The 25079-nt window shown below is 39.3% G+C and overlaps 2 protein-coding genes across 2 annotated transcripts in view; both read right to left on the minus strand.

The window, feature by feature from the left end:
* Positions 1-8493, minus strand: part of LOC108276481 (uncharacterized) — a 37297-nt gene extending 28804 nt beyond the window's left edge. The window contains exons 1-11 of the mRNA XM_017488188.3: positions 8250-8493; positions 7942-7963; positions 6383-6646; positions 5740-6000; positions 4377-4640; positions 4003-4263; positions 2783-3043; positions 2294-2569; positions 1796-2056; positions 1261-1521; positions 651-914 (exon numbers count right to left, since the gene is read on the minus strand). Of these exons, the coding sequence (XP_017343677.1) occupies positions 651-914; positions 1261-1521; positions 1796-2056; positions 2294-2569; positions 2783-3043; positions 4003-4263; positions 4377-4640; positions 5740-6000; positions 6383-6646; positions 7942-7963; positions 8250-8327 (2473 nt within the window). The 5' untranslated portion in view covers positions 8328-8493. The remainder of the gene's footprint in view (positions 1-650; positions 915-1260; positions 1522-1795; positions 2057-2293; positions 2570-2782; positions 3044-4002; positions 4264-4376; positions 4641-5739; positions 6001-6382; positions 6647-7941; positions 7964-8249) is intronic.
* Positions 8494-13830: 5337 nt separating this feature from the next.
* On the minus strand, positions 13831-24524 carry LOC108275557 (fibronectin type III domain-containing protein 7). The gene is made up of 14 exons (XM_017486449.3): positions 24368-24524; positions 24242-24254; positions 23117-23377; positions 21884-22144; positions 20458-20715; positions 19779-20033; positions 19320-19574; positions 18968-19228; positions 18643-18900; positions 17668-17922; positions 17199-17459; positions 15875-15904; positions 15402-15439; positions 13831-14585 (listed from the first exon to the last, which is right to left on the minus strand). The coding sequence occupies exons 1-13, from the start codon at positions 24419-24421 to the stop codon at positions 15408-15410; spliced, it is 2454 nt and encodes an 817-aa protein (XP_017341938.1). The 5' UTR covers positions 24422-24524; the 3' UTR covers positions 13831-14585; positions 15402-15407.
* Positions 24525-25079: the final 555 nt, after the last annotated feature.

The following is a 25079-nucleotide window of genomic DNA, read 5'->3' on the forward strand; positions in this document are numbered from 1 at the left end:
TCAGCTGTTTATATGCAAATATTTTCTCCAATTTGAATAAATCAATTTCAGTTATATTTATATTTATTTGTGGAAGGAGTCAGCCATGTTAGCCATTCAACAATCAAGTTTTCCACTACTGGAGTCTTTTTAACAGAGGACTAGTTGCAAGCCCAAAACATTGTTCATTATTTTCTATAACAGCAAACCTTGTCAAGTTTTCTTGTATTCCTTACTTATGCGCCTATATTGATCAGATAAATATTTCCTTCTACTTGATATCAGTAGATTTAGTCCATTTATTCTAATTATTAATCATTTATTTCACTACATGTGCATGCTAAAAATATATTCTTAAAAGTAAACAAACAAACAAACAAACAAACAAAACGATTTTAGCTTTCCAAAGAGGTACTACTTCAAAGTTTTTCAGAAAGAAAAAAACCCCACTGATGTAGCCAGCCTACTGTTAGTATCACTAACAGCACCATCACTGGATTGCCATATTTGGGGGAAAAGTTTCTACTTATAATTGTGGAGATCATATATACCCTTGTGCATACAGCATATAGACAAACCTGGTTCCCCACATGATTATAGCACAAATGGCTTTAGGGGAAGCACATTTAAAAAAAAAAAATGTTCACAGCTAACCCAAAAAGTTCACTGACCTTCTTTAAATGTCACTGGCTGACTGAGCATACTGAAGCAGGTGCCATTGTAAGATCGGACCCGTGCCACGTACGATTCGCCACACGTTAGAGAGCTGAGGCTGCAACTGGGAGAGGTTGAGTTACAGAAAATCTGTCTCCCACTGTTGGTAGCGACCAGACTGGCGGAGTATCCAGTAGCACCATATGTCTGGTCCCAGGTCAACTGGAGAAAACCTGAGCTACAATCCACTCGGGTTTGAAAATTCCCTGGCCCACATGGAACTAACACAAAGAACCACAAGGAGAGAGAATGGAACTGAGGCATTTACAGTGCCTTACACACGTATTCACACTGCATCATGAAAACAATCGACTTATCAAAACAAGGCCGGGTTCTGGAAAAGTATCAATCAGGGTTTGGGTATAAAAAATCTTAGTAAAAATGTAAAGAGCATGAATCGGCCTAGAGGTGACTGTCCACCAAATGTCACTGAGACAGAGAAGCAACCAAGTAGCCAAGGGTCACTCCCAACATGATGCTACCACAACCTTAATTTTGGTGAAAACTTGCAAGCCAATGTAAGGTTTTGGTTAAAACCAAAGCACAAAATACTTGCTCTTGTCTCACCCGAGTTCATTTGGATGGGCGACGAAGGCCTGCTGCGGCAGAGGCCATTGTAGTAGATGACACTGACGTCATAGACCTGGCCACATTTGAGGCTGGGAACCCAGCAGCTGCTGTTCACGGTGCTGCAGTTCAGCAGGCCTCTGCTTTGGTCCGCAATGCTGGCCGTGTAGGAGCCGGGAAAGCGTGAACTCAGCCAACTCACCAGCGCCCGGTTCCCATCACAGTCTAGAGTGGTCTGCACCTGCGATGGAGGGCAGGGGGCTAGGAGAAAGGAAGGAAAAACAGGCAAAGGTATGAAGGGGAGGTAAATTAAGGTCAATTTTGGGACCTGTGCAATGCTTAAAATGTTATATTTAATTTAATGAAATCGTCGTTTCCATACTGTGTGGGGCTCTGAACTCATGACAGAAGTGAACTCATAACTATGCAGTAACATTCCAGTTTCTGGGGCTACAGTATGTGCAAAAGAACCTGAAACCAGAAAATTGGTAGATGTCCATATCTGAAAGAGTTAATCAAGTGGGATCTGATCTACCTGTTTCCACGGTGATCTGGTTACTGACAGAGCTGTTGCACTTGTAGTTGGAGGAGATGATGGAGGCATTGTATTTTGTTCCACAGTACAGCCCCGTTATCTTGCAGTTTATATCCGTTGTGCTGCAGGTGTACATCCCACCCGAAGAGTCTGTCACTGTGGCGATGTAGAATAATGCTCCATTGGCCATGTTCCACATGAGGGTGATGGAGTCCGAACTGCAGTCATTAATGGGCAAGAGGTTCTGGGGCACACAGGGAGCTGAACACACACAAACACATTTTAACACTGGTAACACTGCCTATAAAGCTCCACGCAACACACATGGCTATAATTTATGTTGATAGGCTGAACACTTTTTTGTTGAGCCACTCAAGAGGTTATTTTTCGTGGTTCAGTTCCTAATTGTGTACTGTCAGGTTTTGAATATACACAAATGTCCCAACAGCCTTAAATAATTTTTGAATACAATCTCCAGTTAAGTGCACCATCACTTACCGGTATTTGTCTCCTGACCCAGTACCACCTCGCTGTAACAATCATCATTAAAGGCAGTGATCATCATGGTCAGGCTTTCTCCGCATGCAATGCCAGGGATGGCACAACTGCTTGTATTTGAGCTACATCTGTAGTAGCTCACATGACTGGTATTTCCCCGATTTCCTCTGCCTTCCACAATGTACTGTGCCATCCCATCTCCTGCATCCCAAGAACTCCTCAAAATGTCCGTCGTACAGTCCGACACAGTGATCAGGTTAGAGGGTTTGCAAGGTGCTGACGGAAATAGAATTGTCAGATGATTTCTCTGCTTGACATCTAGTATGGGTAATGTTTTTAAGGCATCTTCCACCCAAACATTTATGTCATTTAGGCAAGCGTTTTTGTATGATGCCTAGTTGCTATTAAACGTTGACCTAAATACATCAACCATATTTGGACTCGTCAAGTAGGAAAAAGATTTTTTCATGTGTGTGTGTGTGTGTTTACCTGATTGGATGCTCACTGCAGGGCTGACTGGACCATTGCACTCCCCATTCACGGCATAGACAGTAAAAGTGTACCTACGTCCGCACATAGTGTTGGTAAAGAAACAAGAAGTCTCTGTGGTTATGCAAGCCTGTGAACCCCCGGCAGAGTCCTCCAAGAGTGCCCTGTAGAATGCCGTGTTGTTTGTCTGTGCCCATGAGAAGATGATTACGTTGCTGCTGCATTCGCGGTACAGGTTCAGATTAGCTGGCGAGCACGGTACTGTAAGACATACAAAGAATTAATGATATGGTCAGTGGTTTTGGTGATTTTTACAACTTGTTTGTTCCATGCGACAAGTACAAGTGGAGAAACTTGATTGACAGGCAAGTATGTCCTCACTGGTGGGATGTTGGTGGTATACAGAGCCTGGGAGCCTTAACATTTTACTGCTGGTGTCTTATGTAAAAATCACTGACCACACCTTTGACAGTCTGAGAGAGTGTGTGGTGATACACATTACTGCTTAAAGGCAGAATGAAAGGTAGTTGGAGAAAAAAAAATCTGAGATAACAATACAAAGAACTTGCAATCCTAGCAGGAGTCTTTGGCCACACCAATGCTTCTGATTTTATCTTGTTTCAGTGCATTGTAAGCCCAGGTCTCGATGCTGTGAAGAAAGAGCATGTGTAAGCTAGACTACATGACTGAAAACCAGAGCTGATCCTCGAGGGCCTCTTCATTGTCTTCAAAGGCTGAGAGTGTGTTCTGGACGCTTTTGCATGAGAAACAGGAGCACAGGAACACTGAATAGTGGGTCTCACCAACAAACAGACTATGTGATAGCGTCTGTTACACAATCTGGGATTGTTACAGTGTGGTGTTCACAAAAGGAAGATAGTTGAGAAGGAATCGAGTGTATCCTATCTAGTCATCAAAAGTGCATCTCAATTCTTTGCTAAATATTTCTAAATTCAATCAGCATCAGTAAACTCTCAGACCAGAAAATATCTTATGATTTTTGGCAGCTGAACAAGCTTGAAGGAGAACATTATTTGCATTATTATGTTTAAATCATGGATACTGTAGTTTTATACCTGTAGTTTTATAGTTTCATATATCCAGATTTCTAAAAAGCTTTGCGTTGATAAATAGTTATGAAAGGAAGGCCATCCTTCCCCAAAAACAGCAATGCAGTCTAATAGAATTTCTCTGATATCAGATCACGGGTCCTCACTCACCTGTCTGGAAAAAGGCAGCGATGCTGCTTGTGCTCTCACAGTTATTGGTCATGGCGCTGACCCGCACCACGTAGTCCCTGCCACAACCCAATTTGTCCAGCGAACATGTTGTGCCCGTAGAGGTGCAGGACATGGTCCTACCATTCTGATCGACCGCTGTGGCACGATAAGACTCAGCACCGAACACAGGTGTCCACGATACCATGGCAGATGCACTCACACAGCTGTAATCTGCCGAAACTGATGTCACCGAACTTAGATCTGAGAGAGCCAGAAAGACATGGACAGGTGAACTCACCACACACAATTTATTGTCCACATTCCCAGATTTTTGCACTGTGCATGATAACCACCATAGCAGGCAGCCTACTTACTGTTTGCGGTGTAGTTGACTAGCTTCGCTTCTCCAGGATCCAGAAACATATTCACAGAAGACACACCTATTACGTACAACTTGCACGGCAGCAAATTTTGCACGTCCTGGAAGGTGGCTGAGGTGGTGGTGCTTAGTATCTGTGTTCCGTTAGCATCTGTGCCCGTTACCTTGTACATGAGAACCTTGTCCACATGCTGCCATGTGACACGCACGGCCTGATTCAAGAGGGGCACCACTGTGACTACGGCCGGTGGCTGAACCACTGAGAAAGCACAAGGAAAATTTGTTAGTGTTTATTCTTTTTCACTAATGATTGAAGGCCAAATCACATTCTTTTGGGGTCACTGGTGATTTCTTTGCTCTAATAAACACAGATAATATTAATATATGAATATATATGTATTAGCTCCTTCCAGATCAACTGTAGTTTAAAATTTTCCCACTCTGACACCACAGACCCAAAGACAAGCCCTTTGAAAAATCTCTGAGTAGGCACCCAGCCCTGAGCAGTGGTTTTATGATTGTCAAATCATCTTCTTAGCCAGCTGGCTAGCATTAGCAATGAAGTTTATGAACATTTATGAATATGACGTAAAAATCCTCTCATAAATCCTGTCCGGTTATCTTGTGCTAATTAGCTGGCTGGTATTAGCAGTATCATTTACGACCATTTTTGAAGATGACTTAAGAATCCTCTCAGAAATCCTGTCAGGTTATCTTATGTTAGTTAGCTGGGTAGCATTAACAGTGGAGATTATAATGATTTTTTTTTAAAGAAATATGATTTAAAACTTCTCTCAGAAATCCTGTCAGGCAAGCCTATGTTAGTTACCTATCCTGCATTACCAGTGGAAATTCTGAACATTTATGAAGATGACTTAAGAATTCTCCCAGAAATCCTGTCAGGTTAGCTTATGTTAATTAGCTGGATAGTATTAGCATTATCAGTTTATGAACATTTATAAACAACAGAGCTGTTGTATAAAAGCAATATTGCAGTCACAATTGTGGTGCTATACTGAACATTGGCACGGCTGTGATTACCTGCGACGCTCTTACTCATGAGATATTTAATATGTTTAATTAGTATTAATATGTTTAATTAGCATTGCAGGTGAACATTTAGGAATTTGACTCAGAAAGGTTAGTTAGATGGCTAACAAAATGTATGTATAGAAATGTTGATAATATGCGAATGCCATTTTGAACACTTGAAGACTTCTGGACTTCAGTACATGCCCACATTCCCATATATGGTCTTTAAGACACACCCGCTACAGTACATTTCCAGATGATATTTAATTACATCATTAATTTACAGGGTTTAGTAATCTTAGCACAGTGTATAGAAGATCACCCACGCGTGGTGACGGTGCGCACTCGGCTCCTCGCACCCAGGCCGGCTGAGTTGGAGGTGAAAACATAGCAGTCGTATGAGGTACTGGGTCGCAGTTTAGTGATGATTGCGCTGGTGTTTGGGAAGGAGAGATTGTAGCGCTCGCCGGTTATTGAGGAGTTCACCAAGATGAAGTATTGATCCACAGAGGACACCCGGTCCCATTCTAACGCGATGGCTGTACTTGATATTGCCCGTGAGGAGCTTATCTGAGATGTGTCTGGGACTGAAAGAAAAAAAATTATAAAGCTCAGTTACACTTTTTATCAATTAATCAGAAGTTTTTTAGATATGTTATTTGGCCAAATGAACCTTTTTGACACCGGAAATATACTACAGTCGTAAAATCTTTTGCAGGAAGTAGAAAACAAATCAAGATTTAGGTATAATTAAAAACCCGCTAGATTATTACTAATAATTAGCTATCTATTTTTATTAATTTTTTTTTCTCTTTTAAAAATAATGTAGTATTGGTTTGTTCATGTAAATTATGCAAGTATAAGGTCCGATCTGAATTTTGTCTGTCTGTACCACCATGCTGCCCGTATGAAAATATTATGATTCGATATCTTTTGGCCGTCCCTAACACACACATGCTCTTCACTGACCTGTCCTCGCTATTCTTGTATCCGAACACTCAACAAGGTAGAAGCGGAATACTTTGACCACAACCGTGTACAGAGTGCCCGGTTTCAGGCCGAAGACTTCTTTCTGTGTAGGTGAGCCAGAAACTGTGACCACCACAGGTGCCACACTGCTCATGTTCACCACACGCAGGTCCAGGATGTAGTTGGTGGCACCTGGGTAGCTGTTCCATTGCACAAGCAGTGATGAGGCCGATGAGGAAGAGACGGATGTGATGATGCTGCAATCTGCCAAGGGAAAAAAAAAAAAATGAGTAATAATAATGCATCTGCAAGCTAAGGCCATCTTTATCCAAGCACTATTTAGCAAATAATGTCTCCATTAGGGGACATGTGGGCAAACTTGGCAAATGAATTCAAAATGATCTACTGTGAAAGTTTTTTTCATGAAACATAATCAAATTTGTCAGTGAATTACCAAACTTTTTAAGTAGCATGAAATGTGATATTATATGCATTGAGTTGGGCACAAGCCATATGAAATTTTAGCTCAATTTTCGCCTTCTCATGGCACTGTTGATTGATTACAGCTATTAAACAACGGTAAGTCTGCCAAATGACTGCTTAAAAGGAAATGATTGGATAAAGGTGGCCATTGAACTGTGGCATCTACATATAAGCCTAGCATAAAGATACGGCATACAAAAAATCAAACTGAAAAAGTACTTGTTTGTCCTCAAAAACTTTATTTAAAAAAAAAATAATTTACTTCATAAGAATGATTATAAGATTTACAAATTGACACATCTTTTAATACTGTAATATATATATATATATATATAGTATTAAAAGGGAAATCTGTATGGTAATCAAAGAAACTAAGATCGTTTCAGGTCAAGCTGGCAAGATCGTTTTGATGAGATCATTGAACACATACACTGCAGTTAGAAACGTATCTTTTCTTTTAGGCCTACTTTGTCATTTCTCAGAAAAATCATATTCTGTTTTAATCTGTATCTTTTGATGTTAATGAAGTCTGCTGAAGTGAAAACTTTTTAATAAAGTAAGCTGATTGAACTTGTGCCACCATTATAGATAAGATATGAAGAAAGAAACATAATTGTGGTGAATCATCCGAAATTTAATCAGAAGAAAAAATGGGAAATCCCGCTTAATGAGATCATTGTTTTAGCATTGTATAAAAACCTGAGCATCGATTATAACTGATTTTCCATGAAACTCTCTACTTTTTGCGAAATTTAACTAGTTTGCTTCCTAAAGAAATCCCAGAATTGAAAATTAATGGATCTAATACTAATGCTAGTTCGAATTTAACGTAGCAACGCAATTTGTATCTAGTGTGTTTAGTCATTTTTAATATAAGACTAATGCATGCAAATGTTAACAAATTTACAATTCACTACAATTCATTGTAGAACTGATGTTAGCAATAATTATGTTCTATGCCATTTTAAACTCTACATAATAATCTAACAGACCAAATTTTGTTAATAGTGTTGACACATAAATGTTAATACATTTAAAGGCTAATGGGATACATTTATTTGGAGCAGCTGACCTACCTTGTGTCTGAGTGGTTTTAATCTATGAAAGACAGAAGCAGAAAAAAATACATTTTCCAGTATATATATATATATATATATATATATATATATATATATATATATATATATATATATATATATATATATATATAAATATATATATATATATATATATATATATATATATATATATATATATATATATACACACACACACACACACACACACACACACACATATATATATCAACATGCATTTTATATATTTCTTTTATTTAGGAATTTTATTTTTTAGGTCTCTACAATGTGTCAGAGTTTGTATTTACCTGAGCCAGAGCGATCCAAATAAAAAATCCTAATCCTCTCAATGATCCCATCTTTAACAATGACGCTGTGATTTCCATTAGCTATATACAAGCCTGTTCAGTACAAAGGGTGCTTTGGATTCTTTTGAGGCAGCAAAGTTGCACCAAGTAAGTGACAGCCAATCAGGAATCAGGGTCATCACTCCCGATCATGCCCTGGGGTGTACAGCATATCATGGGAAGATTAAAGAGAGACACGCAGAAGGTCGGATGAAAGGAAGGTTGTTGAGAGCAAGAGTAAAAACACTGCTTAATAATATAAGTTTTTTGTTTTTTTTTAAATGGTGGAGGTGTTCAGTTTCATGCACTGTGATGTTACCAGGGGTTTGGTTTAGTAATTCTGATGAAAGTGATGCTTCCCATGCCTAGAGGAACAACATTAGGAGCATAGTGTGTGGTTAATCATATGGGGACTTTTGTCGGGAAATCACTTCCTCAAAATTTTATTTTTGGTTTGATTATTTCCCGATAATGAACAATTTAATATTTTTTAAATAGTCTATCCTGCTAACATACTACCGAAGCATCAGAAAAGCCCTGTCTTGCTAAAATGGCAGATTTCTGTGTTGATTTATGAATAAATAAAGCTAGTCCTAGTCTGGGACATTAAATGGAGAGAATCCCTTTACTTAGGGTATTAATAAATTACTGTCTATCACAAAGGTTTCCCACTTTTAACTGTAAATCTGGCTTTAAACTCTAGAATTTCCCACTTGTTGCTTTCTTATCTTTCCCAAAGGCATGCTAAGAACATAGGTTGTTATTAGCGGAATAAAACAAGCAGAAAATAGCCCTAGATGGAATGGATAACATCATCTAAGTTATGTATTACCCAATTAATTAGAACAGCTATCAGTAGTTTTGACACGTACTCAAATGAAACTAATATGGTTGGATGTGGAGTTACTGTATTACTATGTGATCTAGGATGATTCTGGATAGACAAATACAGGAAAACCCACTGTGTCTGGATTACATACACCAAACAACTGCTGTAATTATATCACTTACTAGCCCTTAATTAACCTGAGCTTTCAATTTCTCTGAAAAGAACCCAATATGGGTGGACTGAATCGTACATGCCTGACCATGAAGCCACAACTGTCTCCATTTCCTTTGTCTTTTTTTTTTTTTTTGTGCCATGAAACCATATGACTCTGGGCAAGATATCAGACAAAGTGCAAATCAATACTTACACAATGTGTGCCAGACCGGTTCATGAAAATTATTTCTTAACTAGGTCGTTTCTCTGCACCGTGGGTAGGTCTCTTTTCCTTTTCATGTGCTGCATTATTGTAAAACTTTATATGCCTCTTTATATAAGAAGAGGGATCCATGTCAGTACATTGAGACAAAGGATATCAACAGGAAAGTGGAGATGGAAGTGGATACGGACACCCTACCACAAAAACAATGTGAAATTCATGTAAAATCTTGATAACATCACGTATGCTGGATATTTAGTGAGTGAAGTTCATATCGCTGCATTAGTGAAGAAATAGCCTAAGGTTAGATTGCTCGCTAGCATGATCAAATGAACTAGCATAGCACAGACTACAGCATTAATAACATCACTACAAAACATGACATAATACAACATAATAACAATAGCATTTTGCTTGTTCTTTCTCTCTTTTTTTCTGCAAAAAAACATTTATTATGTTTTATCATTTCAGTAAAACTGGCCAAAATGTTACACGCTATATACATAATTTGACTATTTTTTTGTTGGTCTTTTTAAAAACCTGATATGAACCAGAACAAAATTTAACATTTACATTCTAAGTAGGGATGGTTCATCTTGCCCAGGATACTTCAGGGGTGTCTACAACACTACTTGACTTCCCCTACAGCAGCTGATTAATCCGATGAAAAGGTCTTTTTATGGCTCAGGGATAAGAGAATTTCATGTTCCTAGTTCGTAACAGCAGAATAGGAGAGAAAGAAAGTCAATAGGAAAGTGGATATATTGTAGAAACTCTATATACCACATAAAGAAGAGACGACTTCCTTCTCGGAAGCTTTTATTTATTTCAAGCACCTTTATTATAGAGAATCTTCAGTACTTTCCTGAAGTGAAATATGTTTCTCTTTTCTATGTATCTCATTTACAAGTACAGCCCTGACCAGTGGCTTTCTCATCGAAAGGTCGTGAGTTCAAATCCCAGCACCGCCAAACTGCCATTGCTGGGCCCTTGAACAATGCCCTTAATCCTAAACTGCTCATTTGTAAGTCACTCTGAATAAGGACGTCTGCCAAATGCCTTAATTGTAAATGCAAATGGTTTCCATTTCAATTACAGCGCAGCACCTTACCCAACAATGTCATGATTTTGACGTTTCTGTTGACAGAAACAGCTTCTGAATGTTTAGGAACAATTGGTTCATACAATGCCCAATATGTTAAGTCCAGCATCAAGTTCTCAACGTTTTTACATAACACTTAGCAATGTTTCAATGCTATTTCCAGAACTACAACATTTATCTTTAGTTGGCGTTAGTTAGTTAGATAGTTTGTAGATCCACAAATCCATTGAAGTAGGAGAAATACAAATTCTCTTAGCGGCCTACATTACCTCTCACCAAAGTACTTGCTTGCAATTCCCTTGACAGAGACAGAGTTTATCCCATGGTACTTCTGGTTTCTTATCCACAAATCTGTGATCTCTGGAAGATCTGTTTACAGTGGTTAATGCTTTGTTTCATTCAAAGTATCTCAGTGTATGATCACACAATGACCATCAATGACACACGATGACCATCAAAAGTCCGGAAACCACCACAGTCACCACATCCTACAACAATATCAGGGTTTCAGAGAGCCCTACATCAGAGCTTCGGGCCAGGTATATATCCTTTCTGCACATAAAAACTGCAGCAATGGATGAATATATTCAGAAACTCCTACAGTTAATATTTGGACATCCACCTACCCTTCCATAGACAGGTTCTCATTTATAGGTTGTCTCAGACCATGTATTGAGTATCAGGGCCTTCATAATGTTATCTGTTACCTTAAATGCACTTTGTCATAGAACATGCAAAGGTTGTGACCAAATGTATTAAATGATAGCGTTTCTAACTGCATATATAAAGTCAGGTGAGTGACAGTGAGACAATTTTCATAATTTTGCCCCTCTGCACCACCGCAATGGATATGAAATGAAGCAATCAAGATGTGAGTGAGACCTTCAGCTTTAATTCAAGGGGTTTAAAATTTTTTTGTATGAACTGTTTAGGAATTACAAACATTTTTTTTTATAGAGTGCCTCCATTTTCACAGGCTCAAAAGTAATCGGACATTGACTGAAAAGCATTTTCCTGGCCAGCTGTGGCCTGTTTCCTCGTTATTTCATGACAAATTAAGGAGATAAAAAGTCTGGAGTTGGTTCCATGCATTGAATTTGCATTTGATAGTTGTTCATGGGAACTCTCAATATGCGGTCCAAAGAGATGTTGATGCAAGTAAAGGAGGACATCAAATCCTCTAAGACATTAATTTATGCAATTCATGCAGTCCAGAGATTGAAAGAGCTAGAGTGCATCCTTCCCTCTTACAATGAAAGGGAAAAAGTGTAGGACATGTTTTCTGGCCATGTTTGTAGCATTCCAAGTATAAAGTAACGCCATTTGGGCTTTTCCAACCTCCATAACATTTTTAGTTTATGGTATGTGCTTTCAGTATAAGAACAGTATGGATAAAAGTAAAACAGAAATTGTGTCCTCACACTAATCTCACAGAGCACCACATTGAGACACCACCAGGGGTGGTGGTACGCAGCCGCCCCTATCATTTGCCTGGGCAAAAACAACAAGCGGTGTGGGAGAATCTCAGGGCCATGCTCGATATAGGGGTAATCGAGGAGTCCCACAGTGCCTGGTCTAGTCCGGTAGTGTTTTGGGTGGACTAAATTTCACGCATATCCAATGGATCACTGATGAACTGCTCAGTTGGTTAGATCAGCTTGTTTTTATTTGACACTGGATTTGACAACAGATATTGGCAGATCCCCTTGATTCCAATATCACATGAGAAAACGGTCTTTTCCACTCTGTTTGGGTTAGTTTGAGCTGTTTGGAGCCCCAGCAACATTCCAGTACATCTTGGACAGAATCCTCCATCCCCATCCCGCTGAGTATTTAGATGACATTATTATTTATAATAATGATTGGCAGAGGCACATTCATTACCAGATGGATGTCATGAGATCACTGAGATGGACAGGACTCTCAGCAAACCCAAAGAAGTGTGCGATTGGATGGGTGGAAGTACGGTATCTGGGCTCCCACTTGGGCTATGGGCAGCTGCGTGCCTAAATTGATAAGACAAGCAGCGATCGTGGCATGTGGGAGTGCGGATGTGGTTGAGCGCCTGTGTCTTGGCTTGGGCTTGAATGTCTGCTTCTGGATCAGGCTCGCTAATCTTTATTGATGATGAAACTCATGATGGTAGCAGGAGAAGTTTACAGGAACGTTTTGTCTGCCAATTTACAGAGAAATTCATCCAAATTAATCAGGAGGAACTTCATCATGCAGCAAGACAATGATTGAAAACATTCTGCCAACTCAACAAAGGACTTTATCAATGGGAAAAAAGTTGAAGTTTTAGACTGCCCAAGTCAATCATTAGACCTTAACCCAATTGAGCAGCATTTCACCTCCTGAAGAGGAGACTGAAGGAGGGAGAAACACTCTTAAACAAACCCCAACTGAAAGAGTGTGCAGTAAAAGCCTGGAAGAGCTCCACAAAAGAAGAAACCACCAATTTGGTTATGTCAGTGAGGCTTAATGCAGTTATTGCAAGCAAGGTATATGCAACCAAATATTAAAGTGTTGTTTGCTTAAATTTACTTCAAGACTTATCTGTTCCTGCTTGTTTTATGTTGTTGAACACATTTAGATGTAAATACCAGGAAATAAAACCTGTAATTCTAAACTCTCGTCTCATATCCACCTTTTGATCTCAAACCCAAATGGTGTACAGCACACAAACACATGAACTGGCCTTGCCGTTCCAATAGTTTCCGAGGGGACTGAATCTAGAGTCATTATTACCACCTCCTTGCTCTGGGGGCAAAAACTCTAACTCTATTCTCCAAGAATCATGTTCATTCAGAAGTCTCCAATTAGTTAGCCTCTATAGGGAGACAAGGGATCTGGAATGCATCTAAATCCAGAGGAGTTTTTCACAGGGAGCCAGGATTTCTAGTCATACCTCTGCCCTGAATATAGCATTTATGTTGTATTGTAATGATGTAAATTCTTTCATATGAATCATATACTGTATGTGATTTGTGTGTGTGCTGCAACACAACCTTCGTACAACCTTCGACCTCGTACATTCGTCAAGCTAAGTGCTTGCGTATGCCTCACACTGTACTCTATATATGCGAACATCGATCTTGGTTAATCCCAAATCGTCTCTGTTGTTTCTGACCCTCGATGGAAATAAACAACCTTTAATCTGCCATATGTTTTATACATACACAAACCACCACTTCAAGCAGCCGGAGAGAAATGAAAGGAACAACATCACAATAAGGAATGTTCGTGAATTTATTTGATACTAACAGATATATTCCAAACTGTTTTTTTCATTACATCCAAAGATTATAGTATTTATAAAATAAAAACAATTGTTTCCTTTGGAGGCATAAGACATAGGAAAAAGCGTTCATAAAATTGAAGTTAATTCAAATTGAAAACAAAATGAGTTCTCAAATCTTTGACATTTGACATATTAGTTGGATCATTTTTACTTTTTAAACCTTTTTTTATTTTTTTTTATTTTTTCGTGCTTTGCTTCACTATAAACTATAATATTTCTGGCATTAATAGAACAAAGAGAGAAAGAAAAAAATGGCCATTACCCTGAGAACATTTTGGGATACCTGAATCATGTGCACTTCATTTAAATCTGGTCAATTATTTCTACTCGCCTATGTAAAGTAAATACAATGTTCAAGTTACATTTGTGTGGCCCAACAAACACATAAACGCATAAACCGTATACTTTAGTCCTCATTTTACGTACATACCATGAATACATTGATTTCACTTGCTCTTGGGTAGTTGGGTTAATAAGTACCTTTTGAATACATGCTTTTAATGGCTTTGAATGGTTTTAAATACACTATGTCTAGCATTAAGGCACACATACTTATCAATATATGTAATTATTTGATCTCTTGGATACGACAGGAGTATTGTGTGTTAGTACGAGTTGGTAACATGGGGATGTTGAGGATGTTATGCAGAAGAGTGCAGTTGTGCTCTTTGGTCTGATGTCAGATGAAGCTGTGTGGGAGAAAAACACAATTCAGTCAAGACGGCTGAAAACTGTCTATATTCATACAGGTCTTGTCTACGTGGTACGGAAAATTTTCGTCAACTGAACGATATATAAGGAATTAAACACCTAAGGGCAGGCTGTTATAGGAAAATCATCAATGACTATGTGGTGTGATGAAGCACAGTTACTGTTTCCATGAATTAAGAAAATAAATGAATTCTTTTCTTAAAACAACATATCCTGAAATGTTTTATTCCTCTTATACCACAGCAATTTGCCTACAATGTGTTATAGAACGTCCATAAAACAAGACATTTAATCCCCAACCTCTCTTTTTTTCTCCCTTTCTTAAAGTTAATAAGGCAAAAAAAAAAAAAAAAAAAAACACAAGTCCTCGACCTCGAAGACTTTCCAGTGGCGGAAAACATTTCTGACACTGGAGACTCCTTCAATGCTAATGCTAAATGCGAATGATAAATAACCATCTCCTTACAGAAAACATTTGTTTATACTATAAAGCGTCCACCTTTCACTTTACTAGTTATTGTGTAACGGTGAATGGTGCAATGATCTTGTGCGCATCTTTTCATACCACCGAAACACAACCCTTGCGAATCGTTGCCATGTTCACAAAGGCTCTCGCTGGTGTAAATACAGATGTGATCAGATATACCAGCACACAAAACAGCACTATTTATTTAGAAAGGCTTTTTTTCTTCGGCAATAGGATGCATTGGATATCATCTGATGACATTGTTTGATGTGTAAAGAGGATCAAAATGGCTCTGAATAAATAAATAAATAAATAAATCTGTCCATACCGTTTGCTAATCCAGACTTCTCTTTCCTCGATAGAGTACTGCAAAAGCAGAGAGAGAGAGAGAGAGCGAGAGAGAGAGAGAGAGAGAGAGAGAGAGAGAGAGAGTTAATTAAATCAATGTACATATATACTAATTGATCAAATACAAGCTATTTACAATACATTATTTATGTTTGATATTATATATCAAATTATTTGTAACGATAGATTTGCATCATATTTTGTTCCGGTCGATGAATCAAAGAGCTTCACTTTATTTCTTTAACATTTTATTTAATCGACAGCTTTTAGAGATGATACCTAAAATACCTTTATTTTATTTTTTTATAAAAGAACAATACATGGTAGTTTTTTTTTTATTTTATCCATTTACGGTTGTGCTGGTATTGTAATGTTGTGGAACATCTGCAAAACAAGTTAGTTCCTGTTCCCACTAATTTATTTAAGATCAGTGTAAAGAGTTCTGAGACTTACCCATTCCGATATCTCTGCCTGAGCAATAAACTGAAAGAAATGGGAGAAAATGATGCATAAGTTCTTATCTGTATAAAATAATACTAACGCTGGGTTTGTTGCAGCCTCAAGTCCACATTCTCCTTTATCCCAGATATAGTCAATCCGCCAAGAATGCTTTATTTATTTTTTTTTAAAGTAAGGGACGTTTACACTGTAGCTACCAGTTTGGCACATATTCATTGTATTCATTGACATTGGATCGCATTTTCTCAAGCTGCATACAAACAAATTTCTTTGTAAATCTATCCTGAAATGTGGTGTACATCAAAATCCAGTTCTGAAAATGTTTGTATCCTACTGAGTTTGTGTAAATTTACATACTCTATAAGGAAACTTGCTCACAGATGAGAGCTCTTTTACCATTTAGTTGTCATTTTGTTGTTTTCAGCTCTCTGTGAGCTTTGCCTTTTGTGGAGTTTTGTGGGCTGATTGACATTTATTATACCATCAACACTGGGCCTATACGTTTCCATTGGATTTACAAAAGTTCCGGAAAGCCTATGCTGATCCTTTGTAAACCTTCCCGACACAGCTCATTTGCATTTAGAGACGCCCACAAAACTCCATAAATGGTCAAGTGCACAGACAGCTGGGAGCACGAAATGAACAATCAGGGTAAAGGCTGAAAGACAGACGTGGAAGTTATTATACAAGATAATGTTATTAATTATTGAAAAGCGAGTGTTAAATCTTCCGCCAGCTGAGGTGTTTGCTTACGGCTTATAGCTCTGCGAAGACAGACTGACCCGTATTCTGTTTATATGGTGCCATTTTGATTGTTGTAATTGAACGATTATGTTTTTTTTTCTTCTTCTTAACGTATGAATGCATTGGCTCATTTTCTTTATCGTTGGTTTTCTTTAATTAACATCGATGATATAAAACGGCTGGCTTTCGTGAACAAAACGTTCTCGATGGAGCTGCTAGTCCCTGACCTAGTGAGCTAAGCACGAGGACGTGTTTCCGATCGAAGCGCTTATATAAGTGAATGCTGAATTCTGTAAACGTAATCAAAATAAGCAGTTTAAATTTTCATTTAAGCACGAGTAGGCTACGAACGTTTTTTCGGAATTTTAGAGGTTTTTTATTAATACCACATTTCTTGCCAAACACTCCTATGAATGATCTTTACAAATAATTCCAGTTCGCATCCAGGTAAATGAGGCACAATCAAACATCAAACATGCCTTGTGTAATAGACTACATCTGAGTAAAGTAATATTATGTAGATTTTAGTTCCGGCTACTTTTTGATCATAGAGTGAAGAGTGAAGGGATCATACCGGAGTACATCCTACTGGGACAGAACGGCACCACGGTTCCGTCTGGGTTTATGGGTGCCACAATGACTGTGTACACATCACCACACGTGACCTCTGAGACGTCACACATACTCTGTCCCGGTGCGGGGCTGCAAGCATAGGCCCGGCCTCCACCTGTCACCTGGGCTGTGAAGTTACTGGAGGAGCTCGAGGACCACCATGAAACACGCAGGGTATTATTGAGGCGTGTGTAAAGACGGATTCTTGAAGGACAGCACACACCTGGACAGAGAGTGATTTTGATCACAGGGGCCCAAGCACCCATTTGCAAACATCACCCTCCAGTGGCTAATTTGTGTAAGGTCATTTTGAATGCTAGAGTGTAGCTAGATGTACATAACATTAAAGTTTTGGGACCATGCTAACCCTGCTGAAAGCTGATTGGCTGACGGTGGCCATTTTTAATACTCAATGAATCCGTGTAACTCACTGGTGGAGAAGCCATGGTACGTGCATACTGTCTTGTTTCCCCCAGAGCTGATGGCCTGTAGCGAGACAGTGTGGTTTGTTCCACAAGTGATGCATCCTATCAGGCAGTTGGTCTGCGTGGTGTGACATGCGGCGTTGCCTCGCGACGAGTTCAGCGACGCTATAAACGACTGAGCTCCCTGAGCAGCTGACCAGGTGACGTTACTCATCGCCTGGTTCACCTGAGTGACGCTCAAAGTGGCTGGACAGCATGGAGCTGGAAATGGAGGAGAGGAAGACAGTAGAGCTAAAATCTCAAAAGGCTCTAAGAACTACACACTGTTTTTTTATACGATAGTAGAAAAACTCTATGGAGGATTTAAGAAAAGATTTAAAAATGACAAACCCCCTCTTTAATGTCAGCAGAAGGTGCAAAGAATAACAAAGCTCCTCTTTAATGGTAGCGGAAAGCTCTAGAAATTACAAACTGCTTCTTTAATGACAGAAAAAAGCACTAAAATTAAATGACAACAGAAAGCTCTAAATGTTACAAACTGTTTCTTTAATGGACACAGAAGATGCTAAATGGCAAAGCGCTTCTTTAATGTTAGTTGAAAGCTCTATAAAAATTACAAACTGCTTCTTTAATGGTAGCAGGAGATGCCAAAAATGGCAAAGCACTTCTTTAATGTTAGCAGAAAGCTCTTAAACAAATTACACACCGCTTCTTTAATTATAGCAGGAAGCTGTAAAAGTTACAAACTGATTCTTTAATCATAGCAGAAGGCACTAAAAAGTATAAACCACTTCTTTAATAGTAGCAGAAAGTGCTAAAATTGCAATCCGTTTCTTTAATGATGGCAGAAAGCTCTAAAAATATTACACACTGTTTCTTTAATGACAACAGGAAGTTTTATCATGAATCGTTTTTTAAAATTTTTGAATCAATTGCTCAGAAAATCGGTTTAGCAAATCACCACTGACAAGGGAACTGCACCTGTCTGGAAGTACACGCTGTAACTGGGCATGCTCAGTCCGGCGGCCGTGGAGGCAGTGGAGGTGACCTGATAGGAGGAGCCACATAATAATCCGTTCACCTGACAGAATGTCGTGCTTGATTGACAGGTGAGGCGGCCACCTGCTGATCCAATCACATTGACGGTGTAGTTGGCGGCGTTGTTAGTGGACGTCCAGGTGACATTGATGGAGGACGAGTTAATCGGACTTACAGTCACTCTCTCAGGCATACAGGGAGCTGTGAGAGAGAAATTTTATGAACGAGAATGCAGCGTACAATAATGTTGTGTTTGTTTGTATTTTACCTGTTTCTTGTGTCGGGGTATTGCAGGAGCAATTGCACCCCTGTTCTTCATTGCAGGGACAGACGAGGACATTGTACCTGGTGTTGCAGTTGAGATCAGAGAGCACACACTCAGGTGAGGTGTCATTACACAGCACTGTGTTTTTAGAAGAGTCCACAGCCTGCACTTTGTACATGTCTGCCCCTCGCACCGGAATCCATGTGATCATCAGGGACTCCCAGGAAATTCTAGAAACGGTCACGTTCGTCGGACAGCACGGGACTACAAGCAAGGAAAGATGGGATGGAATGGGACAATGAGCTATGAGTGTGTGTGCGAAGTCTGTGCAAGTCGCATGTTGGATTCTACATACCGGTGGTTTGATTTAGGAGGGGTCCTGGAGGACTGGCTCCAGCTTGGTTGTTAGCGAACACACTCAGGATGTAGGAGTAGCCGCAGTGGCAGCTGAAGTTACAGGAAGTGCCCGTGGAGTTACACATCTCTTCGATACCGTCGTCTCTCTTGCTGAAAGCGGTGTAATAGTCAACGTAGGACACGGGGTTCCAGGACAGGGAGCAGTTACCGCGTCCGATGTCATCCACATGGACCGGCTCTGGAGGACAGGGGACTGAGAAACAGAGGGAACGTCAGGAGCAGTAGCATTTAGAAAGAAAATCCGGTACAGTATTCATGAAAATCCAGAAAGCTCATTCAACATCTAGCCAGAAATGTAAAAATACCAGACTGAGGTGAAAAGATACGATAATATTCAGTATTCCAGTCTCTCCATGAATGCATGTTTAAGAGTCACACTCTAGCTGGAAGCACTCACATGAAATGTAACGCTGCGACCCTGAGGATTGGCTCGGTCCAGCTTGGTTAAAGGCAGTTACAGAGATATAATGGATCTGTCCGCAGCTCAGTGGACTCAGAGTACAGGAAGTCGATGCAGACGAGCAGTTCAGTCCAGCCGAGCTCATGGCTAAGTACCGATTGGCTCCCTGAGCAGGAGCCCAGGACGCTGACAGACCCACTACACCGTTCCCTGCCGTGCTCACCAGTACAATGGACTGAGGCGTAGGAGGACCTGTGGACACAGATTGGTTCAAATGCGTAGTCCATTTACACTGACTATCTAAAGAGTTTCTGAACGTAATCATAAGCACTGTTGAATTATCACATCTGATGGATCTGTACAGTAACAGCAGCTTTGACAGTAGTGAGAGCTGTAAGCTTTCTATTAATTCACTCTTTGTAACTGGTTATTTTTTCTATAGTAACAAATTACACAGGGACTTGATAGGTAGATGCTCTACCTATTCTAAAACTAATAATAAACATATTCGTATTTATGAAAGGGATACATATAAATGTTAAGCATTTATGGAGCATTTATTTATGGAAGGAGTCTCCAGTGTCAGCACTTTGTATCGTATTGTTAGCTCATTCATCCCACTCTAGTACGAAGCTAACAAAGCAAAGGAATGTTCTGGAAACCTCTTCTGACTTACGGGTGATCTGGCATATGGTGTAGTCATCCCCAGGCACGCTTTGTGGACTCCAGGCATTAGCTTTGATGCAGTAGTTAGTGCCGGCCTCCAGGTTGCTGAAGGTCACGTTGGTGTTGCTGGTGTTGAGGCGACTCTGCTGGTATGAGCCGTCACGAATAATGCTGATGCTGTAGAGTGTGGCGTTCGGTACCGGAGCCCAGATCACCACAATGCTGCTGTTAGTGGGGGAGCTGCTGTTTAGCAGAGGAGCGGCCAACACTAATCACACACACACACAAACACACACACACACAGGGGGGAAAGATAGAAGAAGATCGATGATTCACTGAAGTAAATGGGATAAATTAAATGTACAGAGGAGATAAATTCCATTGGTTGCATCCATCCACCATCCATCTTCTATATCGCTTATCCTTCAGGGTCACAGGAACCTGGAGCCTATCCCAGGAATCATGTGGCACAAGTCAGGGTACACCCTGTACGGGCTCAGTCACATACACATTCACACACCCATTCATACACTATGGACACTTTGGACATGTCAATCAGCCTACCATGCATGTCTTTGGACTGGGGGAGGAAACCCCAGTAAAAAAAAAAAAAGGGGGGGGCTATAGTATCTGTTTGTAACCACAGGTGCAGGAAGTGGTAGGAGTGGGAAGTCTCTATACCGTGCAACAAATAAAACCCCAAAACAAATCTAAGCAATGACGTCAGACATTACATTCAGTTCTCTCTAATTGAAGCATCTTCTCGTGTGTCTGTTTGTAACCAGCATTCCACTTTAGTGCCTCTTTATTAAATACTATCTATCTAGCAATACTTCCTAATGAAAGAATTGTACAAATGTCATTTTTGTCATATAATGACGGTCATGCTGATAAAGAATTCATTAAACACGCTTTCTGTCCTGCCCATCCCCAGCATAAAGCCACTTTATTCCCAACATGCTTGAATAGTGTGGTTTGTAAATAATACTCTGACCCCATTGTGACTCTTTTCTAATGTTTGAAGCCACTGCTTCCTACAAGCAGCCTTCTCATAATGCGAGCTGCACTATTAACACGACAATAACTGCTGCCGCCCAGTCCCAGGAGACAGTCTGCCATAATCCTGAGGTTTAGCTTCTCTCAACGTTCACCTGCAGGACCAGTTCGGATGCTGTAATTTAAGATCAACCACCTGATGGTACATATTATAGGATCCATGTGAAGAAGGAAAAAAAAGTGGAACACTCACACACACAATTCTGCACTGAAGTTTGAATATGAGCCACATCCTGATCCCTCTTTTTAACTCAGCGAGGAGATCAGGTGGCCTGAGGCCTAGAGAATGGCCGACAGTGTGTGCGCATGAATGAGCTGTTTCTTGTGACGACAGGGGGATTTTCTGGTTTTTTGGAGTGTGGACAGAGAAGGAAGAATACCTGTCTTTGCTTGGACCGAGGGTGAAGGCTGGCTACTGCCACCGCTGTTGACGGACATGACGCTCAGGGTGTAGTCGGTGTAAGGCTGCAAGCCGGACACCGTCCCTGGAGAGCCAGGCACAGACGTCTCTGATACGAAGGCGCCCTTGCTGGTCTCGGTGCGCAGGATGTACGAGGAGGCACCTGAGACTTGTGTGAACTCCACTGTGATGCTTTGGCTCTGTTTGGAGGAAGCCGCTGTGATGGTGGGGACGTCAGGAGCTGGACAATTATACGCAATAATGTCTTTAATACTGTGTTGACGATAAAATAGTCAATATACGTAGCAAACACTGGGGATAAATGGGGATTTAATAAAATTCAATATGTTTAAGAATACGCTTTGGGTTTTTTTTACCTGACAAAATATAATACATAATAGATGCTTCTAAGCTAATTAAAGGAGTACGCTAATATACAAAACCTGTACTGTATGTTTGTTTGTTATCGAGTATGTATGTTACCATGACAAGAAATTCAACATGTTTCCCTGTAATAATAAAGAACTAAAAATCCCCCAAACTTGCAAGCTTATAACAGATTTCTATGGGCAGTAAACGAACCTCTATGCAATAAACATATTTTTTCAACAAGACTTTTTTGAATTCTTTTTCAAAATTACGGTCTAAATTTGTATAATCCTGATAAACATGTACCAGAATTTTTTACATCATATATTACAATCATATAGTCATGTACTGGCAGTATTTGACGACTGCCCTTAGACTTTTATTGTAACTAAACAGGGTTTTCTCTTTTCTCAGTACACATGAACATGTCAGAATTCTTGTCTGTGGTAATCACACATAAACTAGAGATGCGAGGGTGAGAGATTAGCTTAAAAAACACTGGAGTACTTCTTTAATCAGCGATAGTCACAAAAATAATGCATTCAACAGCTACCCTTAGACTTTTGTTATAAACGCAGGTCTGTGATTAGTTTTTTAACATGTTCTAATGACATTTGTAATGCCTTCATCAGCTGTCCTTAGACTTACTAAGTGAACTACTTATTTCTGGGTTTTTTTTTTCATATACGGAAACATTTCAAAACACTGACGTATTCCTTTAATATGTTCTAATCACTTTAATCATGTATTTGACAGCTGCTCTTAGATGTAATGTGAGTGAGCTGCGAGTAAACAGAGTTTTCTGTTCTTTTTGTTTTTTGGAAACATTAAGTCTTTTACGCACCAGTGTATCCGTCCACACTGGCTTGAGCTAGCACTGTCATGGAGCTGTCCAGTGCCTCCAGCTTAAAAGTGTAGTTGGTGTTGGAGGACAGAGTGTTGATGGTGCCCATGACGATGTTCTGGCTGAAGATGCTGAAGGCGGACGGGTTGGGAGAGTTGCGAAGCGACGCTGTGAGTCTGTATGAAGACGAGCCCATGTATTTAGTCCAGCTCAGCACTGCGGTTTTAGAGGTGACCGTGTACATGCTGACGGTCAGGTTACCTGAGGTGGAAGAGAGAGAGACAGAGACAGAGAGACACGGAGAGAGACATTGAGAGACAATGAGAGACACAGAGAGAAAACAGGAGAGAGACACGGAGAGAAAAACGGGAGAGACACATGGAGAGAAAAACAGGACACAGACAAATAGAGAAAGACAGGAGATAGACACAGAGAGAAACAGGAGAGAAAGACATGGAGAGTGACATGGAGAAAGACACGGAGAGAAAAACAGAGAGAGAGAGAGAGACACAGAGAAAGACATTCAGAGACATGGACAGACACCGAGAGAAACATGGAGAGAAAAACAGGAGAGAGAGAGACACAGAGAAAGACATTCAGAGACATGGTGAGACACAGAGAGAAACATGGAGAGAAAAACAGGAGAGAGACACGGAGAGAAAAACAGAGAGAGAGACACAAAGAGAAAGACATTCAGAGACATGGAGAGACACACAGAGTAAACAGGAGAGAGACACATCGAGAAAAACAGGAGAGAAACGCAGAGGGGGAGACAAGGAGAGGAATACGGAGAAAGACATGGAGAGAGACACGTAGAGCACAGAATTAATACTCAGAGACAACAAATTCACTAAGATGAAAGACAACAACTCTGATTTCTGATTTATTTAAATATGAATTTATTCATTTATTACATTTAGTATCACAAAGTATTCCTTCATCATTTATTATTAAACCAGTATTTAAAGAATATATATATATATTAAACCAGTATTTAAAGTATATATATATATATATATATATATATATATATATATATATATATATATATATATATATATATATATATATATATATATATATTTTTTTTTTAATCTCACTAGAAAACACAAAACTGAAACTTACCTTGGACAACATTCTGTAAACAGAAAATGAAAATAAATAAATGGAAAATATTAATCATTTTAAAACCCTAGCATGAATTCATACAGAAGTATTCTTATTTATTATTCTTAATAAATACAAACATACCTGTGCAACAATTCCCAGTAAAAACACCCACAACATCACACCTCTGAGTCCCATTCTCTTCAAAGTCCTGGCTGGGTCTTATCAAGCTGTGTTTATTATCCACGTTATATTCTGCTCTTTCTCTTTTTCTCGTCTTACGCCTCAGTACATATATGGTCTTTTTCTTGACCGTTTGTTGAAATACCTGAACTTGGCCCCGCCTCTTAGGTAAGCCAACCAATCAGAGGTGAAGGAGTTCAACACCTATAGGCAGGTGGACAAGACAGAGGAAAAGTCTACAGTTTGGTTGCTATAATAAGGTAATTTATGTAAATAAATGTATTAATGAAAAAATCAGCAATATATAACATTTTAAAATTAAGATTTTCAATTTTAAGACTTTTTGTTGTATCATTTGATATTTTATGAGCTTTTTGCTATTTTACCCTAATTAAATTTGTATTTTATAGTAACATTATTATTATTATTATTATTATTATTATTATTATTATTATTATTATTATTATTATTATTTCTAGAATTATTAATTCTTAGACTTTCTTTCCTCATGTTGTTTTATTCTACTATTTCTTTGTAAAGCACTTTGCGCTGCATTTTAATGAATTGAAAGAAAATTTGACAATTAATATGAGTAGAAATTGTAAGACAAATATATGTTGTGTTCTATATGTGTCTAAATAATTCTATATGTGTCTAAATAAAGTGATCAGGA

Source organism: Ictalurus punctatus, chromosome 15 (assembly GCF_001660625.3).
Source record: "Ictalurus punctatus breed USDA103 chromosome 15, Coco_2.0, whole genome shotgun sequence".
Lineage (NCBI taxonomy): Eukaryota > Metazoa > Chordata > Actinopteri > Siluriformes > Ictaluridae > Ictalurus > Ictalurus punctatus.

Excerpts from the sequence above, each read along its gene's own strand:
- LOC108275557 (XM_017486449.3), bottom strand. The coding sequence starts at position 24,421 with ATGGGACTCAGAGGTGTGATGTTGTGGGTGTTTTTACTGGGAATTGTT. Across the intron at positions 20,716-21,883 it reads CTCGGTCCAAGCAAAGACAG|TGTTGGCCGCTCCTCTGCTA; the intron begins GTATTCTTCCTT and ends GTGTGTGATTAG. Across the intron at positions 15,905-17,198 it reads TCCCAGTAGGATGTACTCCG|TTTATTGCTCAGGCAGAGAT; the intron begins GTATGATCCCTT and ends CATTTCTTTCAG.